The 21,111-nt window shown below is 33.8% G+C and overlaps 1 protein-coding gene across 1 annotated transcript in view; it reads right to left on the bottom strand.

The window, feature by feature from the left end:
- The window catches only part of ADGRL3 (adhesion G protein-coupled receptor L3), a 516,039-nt gene that overhangs the window by 407,222 nt on the left and 87,706 nt on the right, over positions 1-21,111 (bottom strand). Inside the window, exon 3 of the mRNA XM_039217419.1 lies at positions 5,195-5,408. Within this exon, the coding sequence (XP_039073350.1) occupies positions 5,195-5,408 (214 nt within the window). The remainder of the gene's footprint in view (positions 1-5,194; positions 5,409-21,111) is intronic.

Genomic DNA, 21,111 nt, shown 5'->3' with positions numbered 1-21,111 from the left:
ACATCTCTACTTGACAAAAAACTCTAAAGGGTATTTGTTAAATGTCTAGATTATGATCTTTGATTCCAAGAGAATTAAGAATGCAAGCAACATATGTATATCCATGCCTCCAGAAATACCTGCTATTTCTTAGATTTGTCCCCACTGAAATGCCCACTAAATCTCACTTGATTTCAAATATTCACTTTTTAGATTAAAACATAATGCATTAAGAAAAGACATATATAGGAGTGCCTGGATGGCTCAGTTGGTTAAGTGTGTGATTTCAACTCAGGTCATGATCTCACTGTCGGTGGGTTCAAGCCCCACGTCAGGCTCTGTGCTGACAGCCTGGAACCTGTTTAAGATTTTGTGTCTCCCTCTCTCAGTCCCTCCCTCGCTCGCACTCTCTCTCTCAAAAATAAACATTAAAAAAATTTTTTAAAGAATACACACACACACACACACATAAAAGAATAGATATACAGACAGAATATACCTCAGTCATTGCATGGGGTGGGAGGGAGGTGGGGGTGATTACATGGTCATCATACTCTCAATGTGATGGAAATATTCTAAAATTTTATGTTTTAGATGACTTATTTATCTGTTATTTATGTTTATATATGTATTATATGATATAAACCGTTCTGTTTATCATGATATCAAATCACTTGGTAAGTTGGTAAATTTATTTAAAAAACCATTATATACTTGAAATGAGTGAATTATGTAATGTATAAAAATGCTTCAGTAAAGTTTATATATAAAAATTAATGCAAGGAATGAAAGAAGCCAGACACCAAAAATCATACACTATATGAATCCATGTACTTAAATTATAAAATTGGCAAAACTGGTTTAAGGTGTTAGAAGTCTCAATAGCAGCAAAATTTGGGGAGGGGGGGTGGAGTATGGCTGGTACAGAGCATAAAGGGGCACATCTGAGGTGCTGTTAATGTTCTATGTCTTCAGCAGGTTGTTGTTTAGATCAGCTGGCTTTGTGAAAATTCATTAAGTTGTATATTTATGATATGTGCACTTTACCGTATGTATATTATACCTCAATAATTATACACTATATATACATATATAACTGTTCCAAATGCCTTTTCAATTTGATAAATATAAGCAATTCTACATAAAGTAAGACTGTTATATCACATACATATATGTGTCCCAAGAGCTGGCATGAGCATGTCATACAATATTCAAACTTCCCACATTTAGATGGAATTTATGTCCAACTATAAGGATTAACTCCAATAGAACTATGTATTGACAAGGGGATAGATAGCATCAAGTTAGTTTATCATCAAATTATCAAGATTTCCTTTTTGTTTTTAAAGTTCATTTGTTTATTTTTGAGAGAGAGAAAGAGAGAGAGAAAGCATGAGCAGGGGAGAGTCAGAGAGAGAGGGAGACATAGAATCAGAAGCAGGCTCCAGGCTCTGAGCTAGCTGTCAGCACACAGCCTGATGCGGGTCTCGAACCCAAGAACTGTGACATCATGACCTGAGCTGAAGTTGATCGCTTAACCAATTGAGCCAACCAGGCACCCCCAAATTATCAAGATTTCTTAAAAGCATGTGCACCAGATTTATGGGGAGGTTGGTGGGGAGCTGGCCTCAAGCACTGGCACATTTGAAGAAGCTTTAGAGAGATTAATAGTGCCCAAAAAGCACCAATAAACTTTTGAAGCCATGGCAGAACAGGATGGGTAAAGTGTTACTGAAGGGAAGCCGTTTCCTCATGTTCTATTTTGGTGCTCAGGCACTTATATTTTATATATCTACTATAACTTTGGTATCTTCTACTTCCACCAATGCTGCCATCCTTCAAGGATCAGCTGAACATTCCCTCTCCAACGTACATTCTTTGATGTTATCAAGCTGAAAGAGCTTTCCTCCTTTTTCTGAATTTCTCAATAAATGTAAATAATATAAAAATAAAATATGGAGCAAACAATCTAGCTGTTTACTTTTATCGGCCAAAAAATCTATAGTTTTGTGGGCAGGGACCATGCCCAGATTATTGATCCACCAAACTCCAAAGCTGTCATGGCGAACTGCATGTTTTGGATTTTCAAGTGTTAGTGGAGTTAAAAATGGAAATATATCTATTAATAACTGAAGATAATATGAAACCTCAGCTGAATTCAAAATGTAAAATTCCTGCAGTTATCAGTTGCCAACAGTCATTTTCACATTTAGATTCTAAAGCTATATGTACCATTTTTTAAAACTCACTGAACTGTGTAAATGTAAAATAAAAAGAAAAATCATTCAGAATTAAGAAAGCTTTCAAGTGGCATCACACAATTGGAGAGCAGATTTACTTACTCATTTATGTATCATTAAACATCAAAAGTTAGTTTTAGGTTAAATCAACAGAAAGTCTTCTCTCTAGAAGCTACAATTTAGCCAAGGCAATTGTCTAGGGTGTGATAATATGGGTTTATTAATGTTTAGTTGCAATAAAGATGTAGATAATAGCAAGGGAGTGAGATTCGAAGTTCCTAAGAGAATAAAGAAATGTGCTCTGGCATTTTAAGATGCCTTCTTAGCAGGATAATGAAAGAAGAGGTAAAGCACAGAACTTTCAGAGGGGTTGAAGGCAAAATAGGATAAGAATTCGCTTGGATTTACACAAGGTGTAATCTGAAAGGCAGTGAGGAATACGGCTACCCTAGAGCAGATAACAGATTGCATAGTTTTCCAAGAGAAAAATATGCACATCAAAACAACCAACAGTTATTATTATAAATACATAAATAAAACTAACAATTTTATTTATGTATTTGTTCAATGTGTATTCAAACATCTACATAAACAATATTTCATGCCTGTCCTTGACTGTAACATCCACCTAATTCATGAGGCTGAAGTGAATTACGAAACCTTTTTAACAAGGTTATGCAAGGATACACCAAAACATTTCGTATTTTGTAATAATAATCGTCCAATCTAGAGACATGCTTAAAAATGTTTAGAACTTGATATAATGCCTTTCTAGAAATTTAAATGAGAGAAAACATTATCTCAGTTATTTTTTATAAACAGTTTCTCCATCATAATTTTAGTTTCAAATGCATTTAAACTGTACATATCATTATAAATATGATACATCCATATCATAATTAGAAATTATTAGCATTATTTAACATGCTGTCACTGACATGACAGGGGAAGCTCATTAATTATAAAACATTTTAAACAGACATGGGCATCTCATCTCTTGGGAACTTGCAAGGTTGAACCTAACTTCGTCTATCCAAGAGTGAAAAGCGTTTATTTTGGCCACATGTAAATGTAGTACATTTAATAGTCCAAATACAACCAAGGAACTTGCCTCCACACAGAATTAACCACAATTATTTCAGCTGACAATTCTAACTTTGAGAAATCATCAGGGGGGCTTGCACAAATGACTCACTCAGGGTGCTTAAAGCAATTTCACTCTGCAGATTTGTCACTTTACAGACACATCCCACCTAATTCAGCAGCTTGAGAGGATCCATTGTAACTATTTTTTGCAATAATTATAAGATTAAGGGCTTATTTTGGGAGCCATTAATAATATCAATAAAAGGATTAAAACCGTTTCAATGAAAATTATAAAGAGATCAAAGAGCTAGTGAAGTTAATGCTTCTGCTACATTGAAAATCAAAAGCTAATAACCGCTGAAAGGCAAAATTTCCTCCTCAACCCATACTTCAAATGGATTCAAAGAATCCATTTTGGTTTGTTGTTCTGACAGAAATAAATAAAACAACAATTTAGTCATAGTGCCCATTCATGCTACTCATGGAAAACCAGGCAGGACAGACCATTACAATCCTACACACAATGATAATTCAACATTTTTAAGCTGATTATCAGAAAATTTAACTATAGTTGGAGGCATGTCAAATGTATAAGAAGAAGAGATACACAATGAGAAGAAACACATGAAGAACTAAATGAAACCAAATTTATATCAAGTGGCATCCCTAGTTTTAAAATCTTATTTCTCATTAATACTCACCTTAGCGTGAGTAGATTTTAGAAAAAGATAAACAAAATCCCAAAGATTAGCCCAGAAAGACTGTTATCCTTCTATACTACAGGTGCTTTGATCAAAACCTGGCATATTATGATTTCTAGTAAAAATTTATACAACAGTAATTTATAAAAAATAAGACACTGACTCTACCAATTTATTAATCACACACAAACATAGATATCAGAATTTTAAGCATCAAGAAGCCCAAAGGTTAAAAAAATCTATTGTTTTTTTATGTACTTAAATTTGTTTATTTTTACATACGCTATGATTTCCCCTATATTTTAAGATCTCTTAATAATGGAAGAAATGTCTAAATAGGAAAATAATGAAAAAATAATTCATTAGATAAGTAGCTTATTAATTATTTAAAAATTACATTGTGAGCATGTAGTCAGAAAGTATAAATGCTTATAGTAAATTAATGAATTCACTAATTTCTGAGAAACCATAGTAATACTGAACAACTTTTAAGAGATATGTAATATTAGCCAATTTATCAAGAAATTTTATTATAATTTAAAACTTCTACGATGTGGATTCCTATTGACCAGGCTCTGTATAACTTCAGACTTTCTTTTCCTTATCTAGTGATATCATATGATACCTTAATTTATATTATTTGAATATGGTAATCTTTTGATTAGCTTAAATGAATTATGTTCTAAACCAAATAATAAAGGAATAATTTTGCATTGTTTTCAAGGCCAAAAAATCATGAATCAATACTGTTTTAATACATTTTGATTAATGGTATAAAAATTGCTTATTAATTTCTATTCTTTTTCCTACACAGAAAGAAAATATTACCATTAAAATAATTTTTCTGTAACTTCTAGAGAAAATTACATAAAAGTTTCTTTTTGAAAACTGTGAAAAATAAATTTAGTTTCTCATCTAATCAGCCCAATTCCAAAGCACTCAGAATAGACCATGCAAGTTAATAACTAATCGAATAAATTTAATAACATCAAATGCCATTTGCAATTTTTAGTACTAGCATTTTAGTAATATGGGGAACCAATTTGATATTGAAAAAGTAGTTCAAATGATTCTAAAACACACAATACTATATGTGTTCTTACCTAAGGTCAATATGTCACACAGATGCAAGCTGAGAGCTTACATTAAATGCACACACACACAAAAATATTATTAGAAGTATCATACCTTTGAGACATAATCTTATAGGCATCTGGCAGATAGCATCGTATATTCTCCATCTGAGCAGGGTCAGAGTCACAAATTTTGTCATCAGTCCTCCCATAGTTGGCACTTTCTATCATGATAACATCTGTTCCTGGACAGCGGAGCTCAATGGGGTAGCTCTCACAGGAGAGCTCTCTGCGGACCACAGCCATCGGAATTGGGGCACGGCTGAACGCTACCAGAAGGAAGAGGAAGAAATGTAAGTCTCTGTATTACATACAAAGGAAAAGTACACACGTTTGCCTTTCCAGTGTCTGAGATAAACTACCACCAAAAAACAAACCAGTTGCATTTAACTATTTTAACTACCACAAAGTATTTCTCACTTCAAAACTTTATATGATTTTTAAAAATCTAAGAATAATAAATATTTTTTAAAAAATCTATCTAATACGGTTTTTGTATATATGAAAGAAAAACACTCTGGATTTTCTAAAACTTTGGCTGTTATATGAAATAAAGACTATAAAGAAATATTTCCCTCCTCCCCACCTCAAAAATATTATCCATTTTTTGGAGAAAGATTCTCAGGTAAATCTCGGGCATATCATGCATGTGTTTTGTTTTATTTTATAGAAAGTATTACCCCCAAATTGCATTTTTGTTGATTTATATCATCTTAAGTATTCTATTTCAACTTTAAAAGTTTCAGCTTTCAGTAATAATTAACATAATCAGTGCATTTTATGATTTAATTATAAGTGTTCTGCAAGGAAATAGAGATTCATATGAAGAAAAAACAAATTTTCCTTCAGCCCCCTCCATATACTTCCCCCTGCTCCCACCACACTGTTAAGAGATAACCAGTGAATACTGTGATGATTCTCCTACTAGAATTTTCTACAGAAAAACAAATAGACATTCTATGTGTTCTCCTACTCTTTTTTATATTTTATTCAGGTAGTAGCACACTACGCATGCTGTTTGATACCTTGATTTGTTTTATTTATTAATTTAATGGACATCTCTTTTCATCTCTGTACTGTAGCTCTTATTTTTAATAGCTACATTATTTATACCTATAAACATATAATTAATCTTATGTTGATAGGCATTTGGGAATGTGCAAGTGTTTTTGTCCTAATACTGCAAAAAGCATAAACATATCTGTGTACCTTAGCTATAATATTTTAGAAAAAATACATAATTATCCAAATAATTTTATGGTATATTTTTATGAATGAGATTGGTGGACCAAGGGGAAAATACATTTCAAGTTTGGTGAATATCAACAACCAGATATCCAAAAATCTTAATAAATATGCACACCTCTACCAGGAGCACTTTTCATTTGATAATTACATATTACCAATTCCCTTAAATTTTGCCAATACAGTAGACAAAGAATGATACAATATCCTCTTTAAAATATTTTCAGTATTTGTACAATGAAACATTTTCATATGTTTATCAACCCTTCATATTTCTTTTATTTATGAATTGCTAGCTTACATTTATATGTGGTTCGCTAAAAAGTTCTTTTTATAGCAAGAATATTTTAAGAAATTGGTCCTTTATATTTGTGTCAAATATATTCTTTTAGTTTATTGTTTAATTTTAGATGTTTGCTGAACAGATATATTCATTTTTATACAGAGAGTTAGTTACCCATCTTTTCATATCAAGTTTAAGTTTCCCACTCCAAGATTGTGAACATAATCAGTATATTATTGGAAGAAAGACAAATGTTTAATTCTAAAAACTCAAGTTTTCCTTTCAAAGGATAGAATTGAAATTCTCGATTAAATGTTTACCAACCATCTAATAATATAATAGAATTAATCATGGAGATACATACATGATAGCTATAAATATGCCTTCATATTTGATTAATTCACTAATGTGTACATATATAAATACGTATTTAGATAAACATATGTAACTTTTCTTATGACTCTTTTACTAAGCATGAAGTGTGAAAGGAAAAGAAAGGGGAATCAAGGGAGTGAAAATAGAGTAGAGGTGGGGCAAGAGAGAAATTTCATTGCTATAAATATTTTTATTTGAAATTTAGAAGAAATATTGATTTGGTTTGTGAAACTGTAACTATTAATTCAAAACTGAGAATGACATTAGTTTTTACCTCATTTGTATAATGTTTCAGAAAAGCTATAACTGCACCATATACCCTATGCGTAACTTGTGAGCAGGTCACTGAAAGTTCTCAAGAAGCACACACAGGTAATTCCATCCATTCTGGTTGTCATTAGCATCTCCTTTGTTCTCTCTCTCTCTCTCTCTCTCACACACACACACACACACACACACACACACGAATCTAGCACATCCACAGCATTCATCAGAGAGTTAACATAATTAGAAATCGGATGTAACATTATTTTTTAAATTTTTTTTAATGTTTATTTATTTCTGAGAGAGAGAGCAGGGTAGGGTCAGAGAGAGGGAGACACAGAATCTGAAGCAGGCTCCAGGCTCTGAACTAGCTGTCAGCACAGAACCCGATGCAGGGTTTGAACCCACTAACAGTGAGATCATGACCTGAGCTGAAGTCGTTGCTTAAGTAACCAACTGAGCCACCCAGGCGCCCCAACATTATTTTCAACATTTGGTCTTGAATCAACATTTTGACAGGGTATTCCCACAATAGAGAGACAAGGCATTTCTGATACATGCATTTCTATTGTTCCTAAAATAAAATATCCTTGTATATCACTCTGAAATTACATTGCTGTTAAAACATGAAGTCATTGTTAAGAGTGAGATTCTATTTTTAAGGATGGTGTATTTAGTATTTTATGTAATGGAATAATTGAATAATAAAAATATTCCAATTTGAGAATCCAGTTTCATGACTTTGGTCAGTTTAAATGGAATCATAGAGGTTGTTTTTGTTTCTTTGGTGTTTTTATTTTTGTATGCTTGTTTTTTGTTTTTAATAAAAGGTTTTTGAAATCAGAATTTCCAGTAAATTTTTTAGCATTTGCTAAAAGGCAATTTGTTTCTTAACTTTAGTATACCTATTTTAAAAATACCATTGAAACTGCTTCCAAATACTGAATTGATTTGGCTAAATTTTAACTTAAACAATTAAGTTAAATTAAGTTAACAAAAATAAGCCAATTTAACAAGGAAACAAAACAAATAAGCAAATCATACAGTCAAAGCATTTGTTTGACTCAGTGGACAATTTGGTTAATTAAATTCATCAATTTTTGTCAAAACATGTGTACGTAGACATAGCTTTATTCTGGTTCTTAACTGTCAAAAATATGATTTAGAATCAGACACTAGACAGTTGCAAAGTCAACTAAAATGTGGAGGCCAAAATTATCCACGTATCTCATTTGACCTTGTAAGAATTATGCAAAAGTTATATATATATATATATATATATATATGGCAATTTTTACAGAGAGCCAGAGTTGATTTGTGGATTCGTTCTTCCATTTAACATTTAATTGCATTTGTATCAGTAACCTAGTGATAAACTGCACTCCTAAATGATGGATGCCTTGTTGAAAGGAATGTATTACTGGAAACTGTAACATTACCTAATTAGCTATTTAAATTACTTTTAATTATGTTGCTAAATGCTTTAATCAGCAATGAAAGTCCAATGGAAAAAAAACATGCTTAAGTTAAAAGTTGTGTTTTGTTTTGTTTTGTTTTTGTTTTGTTTCTTAACCATTCAGTTACTGTGCTAACAAGAGACAGATTTTGCTTATTAGAGGAAAAGATTAAGATATGGAAAATGTCAACAAATCAAATGAAGGAGAGTCCATGAAATCATCTATTACATATTGTATCAGAGTAATGTTACATTGGTTGTTGTGAAGTGGCTGTGGGAAAATAATCTGAGGCAAAGAAGGCGTATTTTAGAACTCCTCACTTTTATTCTATGAGTTAATCTGTTATGACAAAAAAATAGAGTGTCATAATTTGATGTGTAATAGGTATTAGATGAATAAACTTGAAAAACTCCAGATGTAAAATCTGGTAACTGAGTAGGACGCTGCACGTCTGGTGGAACTACCCACTGACCACAGGACTGAGGAGGCATGGGTGAAATGAAGCTTCTCCTCTAAAGATGGCCAGGAACGCAGCAACTGCCCTGAGGTTCCATGGCAAACACACACCTTATGAAAAGTGCTCCCGACCAGGGAATAAATAACAAGAGTAGAAGCCCCCTGTTCCTGCTCACTTGTTCGTACCACAAACCACTTTCATGTTTTTCTTTTCTGAGGCCTCAACCACTCTGTTGTTGAAACCTCTTTCTTCTCTCTTTGGCCTCTCTCTCCTACTGTTAAACCCTCTAGGTGACATTTAACTCAAAATGCCTTAAGTCCTTGGTGAATTGTGGATGATAATAACAAGACACCAATCTAGGGATGGGAGGTGGAGGTAAAGGAAGAGGGTAACAGCTGGTGACCAAATACTAGTCAAATGATTCTTTATGAACCCAAGTACTGGGCTGAGAAACCTGCTAGGATAACCCTAGGGTATTAGAGGGGAGCTTTCAAAGGGAATGTTAGTTGAGACATAGGATTTTAGGGCAAAGGGTATCTATCGATAAGAATAAAGCTAAACACAGACACAGAGGCAAGCAGCCAGTCAGTTCAGTGAGAGCATAACCCAATATAATTATGTTTTATAGGGTGAATTTAAGAAGTCAGAATAACATCAAAAATTTTCAACTATTACTTGGGTTCAGAAGTAGAATACAGGCTAAAACTATGGTAAGGACATGAAGTGGCATACAGAGTACCTATAAAGAAGAAGAGGATGGTTGCAGAAGTTTTAAGATCCATAGTCACTGAGGAGGAGCCGAGTCCCACAGAGAGGGGATCTGTGGATCTATTCAAGGAAGAGAAGAATCTGATTAAACAGACTAACCTGCCTATCACTTACCGCTGCTTTGAGGATAAGGACACTTACTTACAGGGCAGATGAATCAGTGTGTGTGTGTGTGTGTGTGTGTGTGTGTGTGTGTGTGTGTGCGCGTGCGCGTGCGCGCATTTCCCCAGGCCAAGCCTTCAATGCCCTATTCAAATCTGGTTTTTCCATGACTTATTCCACATACTTAAGAACCCATTCAAAAATAAAGCCTGTAGCCTAAACTTCATTTAGCAGAAACTGAAATCTTCAGCCTCCTCTATATGTTATGAATACAAAAATATTAGCAAAACAGCTTATGTTTGTTTATTTTCCATTCCTTTACCTTTGTACTTTGTTTAACCCAAATCCTGTGTATTTAAATAAAATTAAATCTACCAAAGAATTTTTTTAAGAATGGATAAGGGAATGCAAAATACCAGGCTATTTTGGGGAAGTAAGGACAAGATGATTGCTTTAAATGAATAATGACAGAGAACATATTTGATCTATATTTAGGAACAAAAAGAAAATTGCATGATTTGCTGATTGGCTGAACATGAAGGGTATAAGGGAGGGGAGCAAAAATAACTACCATGCTTCTGGCATAAGCAAATGGCTAGATTATAGTGTCATGAACAGAATCTGGTAGGAAGTTGAATAAAGATGAATGACTCAGAAAAGAGATCTTCATAAATTTGAGAGTTGTAAGGTAGATATGATAACCTAGAGAGGGAAATAAAGATTTTATTAAAGAGGTCCATATGGCAGTTTTCAAATATGTTTATAATTCTTTTATAGTTCTCCATCTTTATTCCCTTTCCATTAAAGAATACACTCCTTAGGTACTCACTTCTAATGAGCATAATGTGGTAAAAATGAGTGTATGTGATTTCCAAAGGTAGTTCACTAGAAAGATATTGCAGCTTTAGGCTCTCTCTTGGTCGCTCATTTTGTGCAAAGCTAATCACCATATCTTGAGAACACTGGACCAGCCCAATGGAGAGGTCAGTGGAAAGGAAATGACAGCCAGGCAAAGCAGGCTGATCCTCCAAACACCAGACACCCTATCTTTGAGGAACTACAACTCTGTGAGAGACTCTGAATCAACTAAGTAAACTACTCCCATATTCCTAACCTAAAAAACCACAGAAGATACTAAATGCTTATTGTTTCATGCCACTGAAGAAATGTTTAAAAAGTGTACCCTGAAACAAGTGGAGAGATATTAAAGAATTACCAAATCAATAAGAGAAAATTATTATGAATGACCCACACAGAAAGGCTAATATTACCAGCCCTTTTCTCAAATTATCACTTAGACCACCAGATTAAAATATATATAATATTATTTTATTTATAATTTAATTTATCTGTAAATATATATAAATAAATGTGTGTCCACAGACACACACAGTTTTCAGCACTTAAAAATGATTATTACTAGGTGCTAAGAACATTTATTCCCCTGTATGCCAATAATCATGGGGGGGGAGGGGAGGCTTTTTTGAAGAGACTGGGTTTCTTATAAAGAAAAAAGTAAAACTATTTGTAAATCACAGCTAAGGATTTTAAAGGTTTTTTTTAATTATAGAGAGGGGTACAACTATCTGGAACTGGGCTAGTTTCTACTTATTGTAAATGACTTTAAAAAACACTTCATTATTTACATGCTGCCCAAAAATAAATATGCCCAACTTTAAATTTCAACAGAAACTATGACATAAGTTTCTTAAGTATATGTATTTTCTCTCTACCATTTTACATGCCAGCACACTTATCCAAGTTTTAAAAAATGTACTCTGAAAGTCAAGTCTGAAATATTTGGCAGCAAAAAATAACATCTGAAACCCAATGAAATATCAACCTATCATGTACTTTCCTTAAAGTACATCTGCTGTTGGCGAGGATGTGGAGAAAGGGGAACCCCATTACAGTGTTGGTGGAAATGCAAACTGGTACAGCCACTCTGGGAAGCAGTATAGAGGTGTCTCAAAAAGTTAAAAATAGAACTATCTTATGACCCAATTGTAGTATTAGATATTTATCCAAAGAATATAAAAATACTGATTCGAAAGGAGCACGATGTTGAGAGCAGCATAACCAACAATAGCCAAGTTATGGAAAGAGCCCAAATGTCCACCAACTAATCAATGGATAAAGAAGATGTGCTATATATATACATATATATAATACACTACCAGTAAGTTTCTAATACACTGAATTTCAACATATTTATTCCAGCAAAAAACATATAATTTAAGTATGATAGTATTCAGTTAAGTGTTTCACTGACAACTAAAACTGAAGAAATAACCTGGGGCGCCTGGGTGGCTCAGTTGGTTAAGCGTCCAACCGACTCAGGTCATGATGTCGTTTGTGGGTTTGTGGGTCTGAGCCCCATGTCGGGCTCTGTGCTGCCAGCTCAGAGCCTGGAGTCTGCTTCAGATTCTGTGTCTCCCTGTCTCTCTGCCCTTCCCCTGCACTCTCTCTCACTCTCTCTCTCAAAAATAAAGAAACAAAAAATAAATTTTTAAAAAACCTGAAGAAATAACCAAAGGCAATTATGGTCTGAGGGCAAAACACAGAGCAAAGCAAAATAAATAAAAAAACAAAACAAAACCCCCCCAAAACATGACATTTAAAAGTTCTGAAATTACATGAAAAAAAGTACTACTGAGTGGAGTATTATAAAACAGTTAATGCCAAGCTATTCTTTTAACTTAAGGAGCTTTAGCATAAAGATAACATTAATTGTACTTTTTGAGGATACATATACAAAATGGTGTCCTTCAAGTGAAACTGCCCACACAGAGAATGTCTAAAAAAATTAGCAACCGTTTGAATAAATAAATTCATATCTATTTATTATAACTTTTCAACTTTCAATAAAATTATATTCTACACTATTTTCCAATTATACTCATGAGGGATAAAATTTCTAAAACTGTATCAAATTTCACCTACTACAATTATTCCAATTTTTTTCTAAACATCAAATACTCAAAACTGGCTGTTCAATATGTTCTTAAGAGTACAATTTATAATTTCAAGATAAATAAAAATTCAGTGAAAAGAATTATGCAATTAAAAAATAAGGAAGATATGCTAATATAATCTGCAATGCATACTGATCACCCTCAATGTGGCTACTGGGAGTTAGTAACCATAAGACATGGATGTTGTTTAAATTCTTCCTCCACAATGGGGATTATCTCAAACCAAGGAATGGTTCTACACAGAATAGGATTCCAAACATCTGGAAGAAGGAACTTCAGAGTTATCACATAAAATCAAGAAAATGATGAAAATTCATGGATGTGATGGTTAATTTTATGTGTCAACTTGACTAGGCTATGGGATGCCCAGGTAACTGATAAAATATTATTTCTGCGTTTGTCTGTGAGGATGTCTCTGGAAAAGAGCATTTGATGAAGTACACTAATACAGAAGGTCACCCTCAGCAATTTACATGGGTTATCATCTAATCTTCTGAGGGCTCAAATAGAACAAAAAAGCAGAAGAAGTATGAATTTGTACTCTGACTGAACTGGTATATCCATGTTTTCCAGCCATCTGACATTGATGCTTCTGGTTCTCAGGCCTTTAGACATGGACCAGGATGCACACTAGTGGCTCTCCAGATTCAGGCATCTGAACTCAGACTGAGACTTACACCATTGCCTTCCCTGGTTCTCAGGCCTTCGAGGTGGACTGGAACTATCTCATTGGCTTTTCTGTGCCTCCAGCCTACAAACACTAAATCATGGGGCTTCTCAGCCTCCATAATTACATGAGCCAATCCCTCACAATAAATCATATTTATTTAATATGAATAAATAAAATATTAATATTAATATTATATAATATATCTTCATACATATATAATATGTACATACATACAATACCCCTAAATATGGATCCATATATATGGATAATTGTGTTTATCTATAATATGAGTATGGCCAAGTCACAAAAACCAAGAGATGATATTCATGATTACTACAAACAAAAGGTTACAAGATAATGACACCAAGACCACAAGAGTAAAAATCTGAAGAGGGCAGAGGATTTATTTTTTTGAAGCTTTTTTTTTTTAATGCTTATTAATTTTTGAGAGAGAGAGAGACAGAGTATGAGTGGGGGAGGGGCAGAGAGCAAGAGAGATACAGAATCTGAATCAGGGTCCAGGCTTCCGAGCTGTTACTACAGAGCCCAACGTGGGGCTCTAACTCAGGAATCATGAGTTCATGGCCTGAGCTGAAGCCGGCCACTTAACGAACTGAGCCACCCAGGTGTCCTGATAAGCAGAGGATTTAGAGAAAACATACTGAGAATCTTCCTAATTGTCTCCAGGGGACTCCAGAAGCTTGTAGTTAGAAAATGCACACACCTATGGAAGGCTTAAAACATCATAAAGCATAATGAATTATGTAGAACAGATTAAAAAATAATGGAATGATAAATATGTGCTTGGGTGCTTATAAAAAGATTTCTTGAAGGCAGCAAATTCGAGCCGGACATTAAAGATGAAACAATATGTGAATACGGGAGAAGGAATAATAAAATATTCCAGACAAAAATTCTGAGTAAAGAAAGAGGTATTCAGAGTTCTGAGAGAGGATCTCAAAGAAATAGCTGCATCCCCTTGCTCACTGCAGCATTATTCTCAATAGCCAACACATGAAAACAACCTAAGTGTCCACTGTTGGAAAGATGGGTAAAGAATGTGTCGCATATATACATATATAATGAAGTATTAATAAGTCACGTAAAAGAAGGAAATCCTGCCACTTGTGACAACATGGATAGATCTTGAGTATATTATGCTAATTGAAATAAGTCATACAGAAAAAAGACAAATATCACACTTATATGTGAAATCTAAAAAAGCCAAACTCATAGAAACAGGGAGGTGAACAGTGGTTGCCAGAGGCTGGGGGTGAAGGAAAGAGGAGGATGGTGGTCAGAATCTATTAACACCCAATTTTAAGATGAATAACTTCTGGGGATCTAGTATACAACATAGTGATTATAGTTCACAATTCTGTACTATATACTTAAAGGTTGTTGGGGTAGATCTTAAGTGTTCTTTCCACAAAAGTAAATGGCAATTATGTGAGGTGATGAAGATATTAACTAATCCTATTGGCAATCATTTTACTACACATAAGTATATCAAATCAATGCGCTGTACACCATAAACTTAAACGATATTATATGTCAATTATATATCAACAAAGCTAGGGAAAAAAGAAGATATATTCACAAGAGAATCAGGAGCAGATAGACAGAACTAATCAGTAGTCAAATCAGAAAGAGCCTTAAAATCAGATTCAGAATATAATCCAAATTATATAGGGCACTGTTAGATTATAGTGTAATATAATATCATAATAATAATGTTAATAAAATTAATCTTGAAAAAGCATTAGCCAATAGATTATTCAAACAGTGAAAGATATCAATCAGAGTAGAAAGATAACAGAGTGTACAATTAATGAGGAAGATACTGTTATAAGGGTGAGATGATGATGATAATTGCTAACATTTATCGAGTGCTTTCCCATGTGCTGGTGCTTTGAAAATGTCATTGCATTTCAAACCCAAACAATAAATGCTTGGCAATATTATCATCCATATTTAGTACACAAGGAAACTGTAGCTTAGCCAAAAATGGTATGAATGGGAGGGATGAGCTAGAAAGTTATGTAGGTAAGAGGTACAATGACTCTCCATGTGTGCTGTATAGATTACACAAAGGAAGTGGACTTCTCTTAGGAAATACATAAGGCAATATGAGACTATCACACTAATAATCAATAATGCAAAATTAATGGACTGGAATTATTTTAGTGACATGAAGTCTAATTCCTGAATATAAAATGCAAATTAAATATTCCTTTTATTGTGCCAAACAAGGTTTTTTGTTCTGTTTTTACTTTAACTTAGCATAAAACATAATAGCATTACTATTACTATTCTGACAATTCTAAGAAATTCTTTCCTAACACTTTGATATTATATCAGAAAAAAATATAAAAATTTCTTTGTGTAAAAATCTACTGCAGTAAGGTGGAAAATCATTAATTTTAAAATTTGGCATTAATTTTCAAATGTAGTCATTTTACTTTTACTGAAGTATATAAATATGTAATGTTCTTTATTTCAAGTCAACAAACTTCAAGTTTTTCTTATTTGTTTTTATTTTTTTAATGTTTACTTATTTTTGAGAGACAGAGAAAGAGAGTGAGTGGGGGTGTGGCAGAGGAAGACAGAGACACAGAATCTGAAGCAGACTCTAGGCTCTGAGCGGTCAGCACAGAGCCCGATACAAGGCTCAAATCTGCGAACTGTGAGATCATGACTGGAGCCGAAGTTGGACGCTTAACCAACTGAGCCACCCAGGCGCCCCAAAGTTCATGTTATGCTTATGATACAACCAAGAAAATCTGTAGTCATATAGATTCTTGACAGAAGACATATATAGAAAGGATAAACATAAATTTTGAATGAACAGTGATGTCACAGATTAAAACTAAGCAAAACTTAATTCTGAAGGAAAGGAAGTGCTGAACAGTGAATAAACACCCTACCGCACAGCACACACCATTCAGAAATACACAAGCAGCACTTTCCTGCTTTCTCTCCTCCCCACCCCATGACACACAATATTCACCAAAAAGGATAAAGAGATTTCAGTAGCTTACAATTTTTTGTTTTATTTTAAAGAGGAGTAATACTAAGGCATTTCTTTCTAACACAGCAGCATAAATCTTCTACAGAAGAGACCTGGTAATACCCTCCTTTGTAATCTTCAACACTGAAAATCATACAACGTTTATATAAGTCCTACATCCATGAGCTCTATAACAGCTTTAACATGTATATACCCACCCAACCAGTGTTGAACTGTTAGTACCTATGTAATCCACCTAAAGTAGAACATTATACCTAGCCATAAAGAGCCTGACCAAATCTGTTATCTTCGCATTGTTACATTTTCTAACCAAAGAACCAAAGTTCCAGATCATTTGTTTAGAGCAGCTAAAAGTTAACATTCATGCCACTAGAATGTATTCGTTGGGAATAAGTATCTGCAAATTGACTATGCTGCTTACAAAATGAAATGCTTATCCTTTATTTTATTCGCAGTGAAAATATTTATTAGCAATGTTTTCAAACAAATAGATTTTCATTAAGAAGTTGACGCACACTGAATAGTAAAAGTAAATCCTGTCTTAAAGACTGGGAATCTCTAAATATTTAATAGTATCAGTAAATGAGGAAATGTATTAACCAAACAAATCTCTCAACCTATAAAAAGTCTAGACCCTTGCCAAATACTCAAATTATGGGAAGGAAGAGTAGCCAGCTAATTTTTTTTTTCCATAAACACCAATCACAATTTTCTATCCAAAGCAGAAAGAAAACAATCAGAATGAGAAAAAGCCTAGCCAAAATGAGACTACAGATGCTAGGTAAAACAAACAAAACAAAAACCAGCACACATTGGGTAATTCTAGACAACAGCAAAGATCTTTTGAGTGAAAGTGAAAACTCTTGGGCTAGTTCAAAAATGGACTCTTTACCCACCACCACCATTTTGAGGCAAAGCCACCAGAGAGATTCTGAATACACAGATTTTTATCTTCTTTTTAACAACAATAAAAACAACACAAATATCCTGAAAGGCAGAAAAGTAGCTCACACACTTAAGATTCTAAAACCTTATAAACTGACTCCCAAACCACATTTGAAAAAAAAAAAAAATCCCAGGAAATAGGTGATAAAAGCTAGACCAAGGATTATTTATATACACAAGAAAACTGTCATGAAATGACATAGGGCACGCAGAACACACCTGTATATTTGTTCATCGCAACCACAAAATATACCATTGAGCTTTGTAAAACACATTTTTGCCACATATAAAAAATAATAAGAACTATTTATAGGATACATTTTCAGGGACAGATGGCAAGTTTCTTGAAATAGGTTAAAATCAAAATTACAAACATCCTCCCCAATGTTTCCTCAAATCATTAGACAAATAAATTGTGAAATAAACAGGCATTTTTAGAGTGATGGTTGAGAAACACTTTCTGTTTCTGTTCTCTTCTGTTCTCTTCCAGGTTGTGAGTATTCAATGGTCAATAAAACATTGATTCATGACCTCACGAGATTTACAATACAGATGGGGACAGGGGATAAGGATTGAAAAAATATATACAAAGAATCAAATCTCCAAATAACCATGAGAACTATGATGGAGAAATAAAACCAAATAGGATACTCTGAGAGAAAAAAGTAGTTTCGCCAAATGCCAGCGTGAAAAATATGTCTGTCTCTGGTGTGTCCAAGAAAGTTGTGAGTGTCCAAAATGATTCTAATAAGAGTATTTCTAAAATTACTAAAGTACAAGTTCAAAAATCTCATAATGTTCTATGTTATTCCAAATGAATTATGTCATTAAGTCTTGCTCAAACTGTTTTGTTCTTTAATTTTTTATTTTTTTATTCATCATGAAAAGTGTACTTTTTAATTCCCATCCCCTATGTCCCCTATCTCCTCACCCACTTTCCCTCTGGTAACCATCAGTTTGTTCTTTACACTTAAGAGTGTTTCTTGGTTTCTCTCTCTCTCTCTCTTTCTCTCTCTCTCCCTCTCTCTTTCTTTGCTCATTAGTTTTGGTTTTTAAAATTTCGCACATGAATGAGGTGAGATGGTATTTGTCTTTCTCTGACTGACTTATTTTGCTTAGGATTACACTCTCTATGTTCCATCCATGTTGCAAATGACAAGAGTTCATTCATTGTTATGGCTAAATAATATTCCATTGTATAACATATACCACTTCTTTATCCATTTATCTATTGATAGACACTTGGGCTGCTTCTATAATTTGGCTATTGCATATAATGCTGCAATAAACACAGGGATACATATATCCCTTTGAATTCATGTTTTTTGGGGGGGTTGTTTTTTGTTTTCTGGGTTTTTGTTTTGTTTTGCTTTTTGTAAATACCCAGTAATGTCATTCCTGGATCAAGGGAACTTTATTTTTAATTTTTTAAAGAATGTTTATACTGTTTTCCACAGTAGTTGAACCAGTTTGCATTCCCATCAACACTGCAAGACCTCCTTTTTCTCCCTATACTTGCCAATACTTGTTGTTTCCTGTATTTTTTACTTTAGCCATTCTGACAGATCCGAGGAGATATATCACTCTAGTGTCAATCTGCATTTTCCTGATGATGAATGACATTGAGTATCTTCTCCTTTGTTGCCCATCTGGATGTCCCCTCTGGAAAAAAAACGTCTGGTTCAGGTCTTCTTCCCAGTTTTTTTAAGTTAGTTTTGTTTTGGGGGCACTAAGTTGTAACCATTCTTTATGTATTTTTGGTGACTAATCCTTTATCAGATACGTCACTTGAAAATATCTTCTCTCATTCAGTAGGTTGCCTTTTAGTTTTGTTGATTGTTTCCACTGCTGTGCAGAAACTTTTTATTTTGATGTGATATTTTTGCTTAAAATTTTTCTTTTAATACTTATTTATTTTTAAAAGATAGAGAGACAGTGTGTGTGCAAGGAATGGGCAGATAGAGAGGGAGACACAGGATCTGAAGCAAGCTCTAGGCTCTGAGCTATCAGCACAGAGCCATCAGCACAGAGCCTAGCATGGCGCTTGAACTCATGAACAGAGAGATCATGACCTGAGCCAAAGTCAGATGTTTAAGCAACTGAGCCACCTAGGTGCCCCTGTAGTATTTTTCCTTTTATCTCCCTTGCCTTAGAAGGCATATCTAGGAAAATATCGCTATGCTAATGTCAGAGAGATTACTGCCTGTGTTCTCATCAAGGATTTTTATGGTTTCAGGTCTCACATTTAGATCTTTAATCCATTTTTAGTATATTTTTGTGTATGGTGAAGGAAAGTGGTCTAGTTTCATTCTTCTGCATGTGGCTGTCCAGTTTTCCCAACACCATTTATTGAAGAGGCTGTCTTTTTCTCATTGTACAATCAGTCCTCCTTTTTTGAAGATTTATTGGCCATATATTTGTGGATTTATTTCCGGGTTTTCTGTTCTATTCTATTAATCTATGTGTATTTTTATTCCAGTACCATACTGTTTTAATTACTTAACCTTATAATATAACTTAAAATCTGAAATTGTGATATCTCCAGATTTAAAAAAAATTTTTTTAATCTATTTTGAGAGAGAGAATGAGGGAGAAAGAGAGAATACCAAGCAGACTCCATGCTGTCAGCACAGAGCCCGATGCGGGGCTCAACCTCATGAACCATGAGATCATGACCTGAGCCAAAGCCAAGAGTTTAACTGACTAAGCCACCCAGGCACCCAAACAGGAAAGTCTTTAAGAAACTTAAGTTTATTATGCTGAGGTATTATGTTTCCTCTAGACCTAATTTGTAGAGAGGTCTTATCATGAATGGATATAGTAATTTATCAAATACTTGTTCTCCATCTATTGAAATGATCATATGTTTTTTATGATTTCTCTTATTGATGTGACAGATCACGTTGACTGTTTTGTGAATATTGAGCCACTCTTGCATCCCAGGAATAAATCCCACTTGGTAATGGTGTGTATGATGTTTTAAATATATTGTAGATTCAAGGAGCTGATATTTTATTAAAGATCGTCGCATCTGTATTCATGAGAGATATTGGCCCATGGTTCTCTTTTTTATGTGTGGTGTCTTTATCTGGTTTTGGTATAGAGTGATACTGGCCTAATACAATGAATTTGGAAGTTTTTGTCCCTTTTATAATTTCTGGAATAGTTTGAGAAGAATATGTATTAACTCAAATGTTTTGTAGAATTTGGCTATGAAGCTGTCTAGTCTTAGATTTTTGCTTTTTGGGAGTTTTTTGACTACTGATTCAATCTCCTTGCTGGTATTCAGTCTGTTCAAATTTACTATTTCTGCCTCGTTTAGTTTTGATAGGTTATAAATTTCAGGGAATTTATACATTTCTTTTAAGTTGTCTAATTTGTTGGCATATAGATTTTCATA

Source organism: Hyaena hyaena, unplaced genomic scaffold (assembly GCF_003009895.1).
Source record: "Hyaena hyaena isolate Hyena2069 unplaced genomic scaffold, ASM300989v1 scaffold_687, whole genome shotgun sequence".
Lineage (NCBI taxonomy): Eukaryota > Metazoa > Chordata > Mammalia > Carnivora > Hyaenidae > Hyaena > Hyaena hyaena.
The sequence above is the reverse complement of the archived record's forward strand: the minus strand, read 5'-3'. Positions and strand labels throughout refer to the sequence as shown.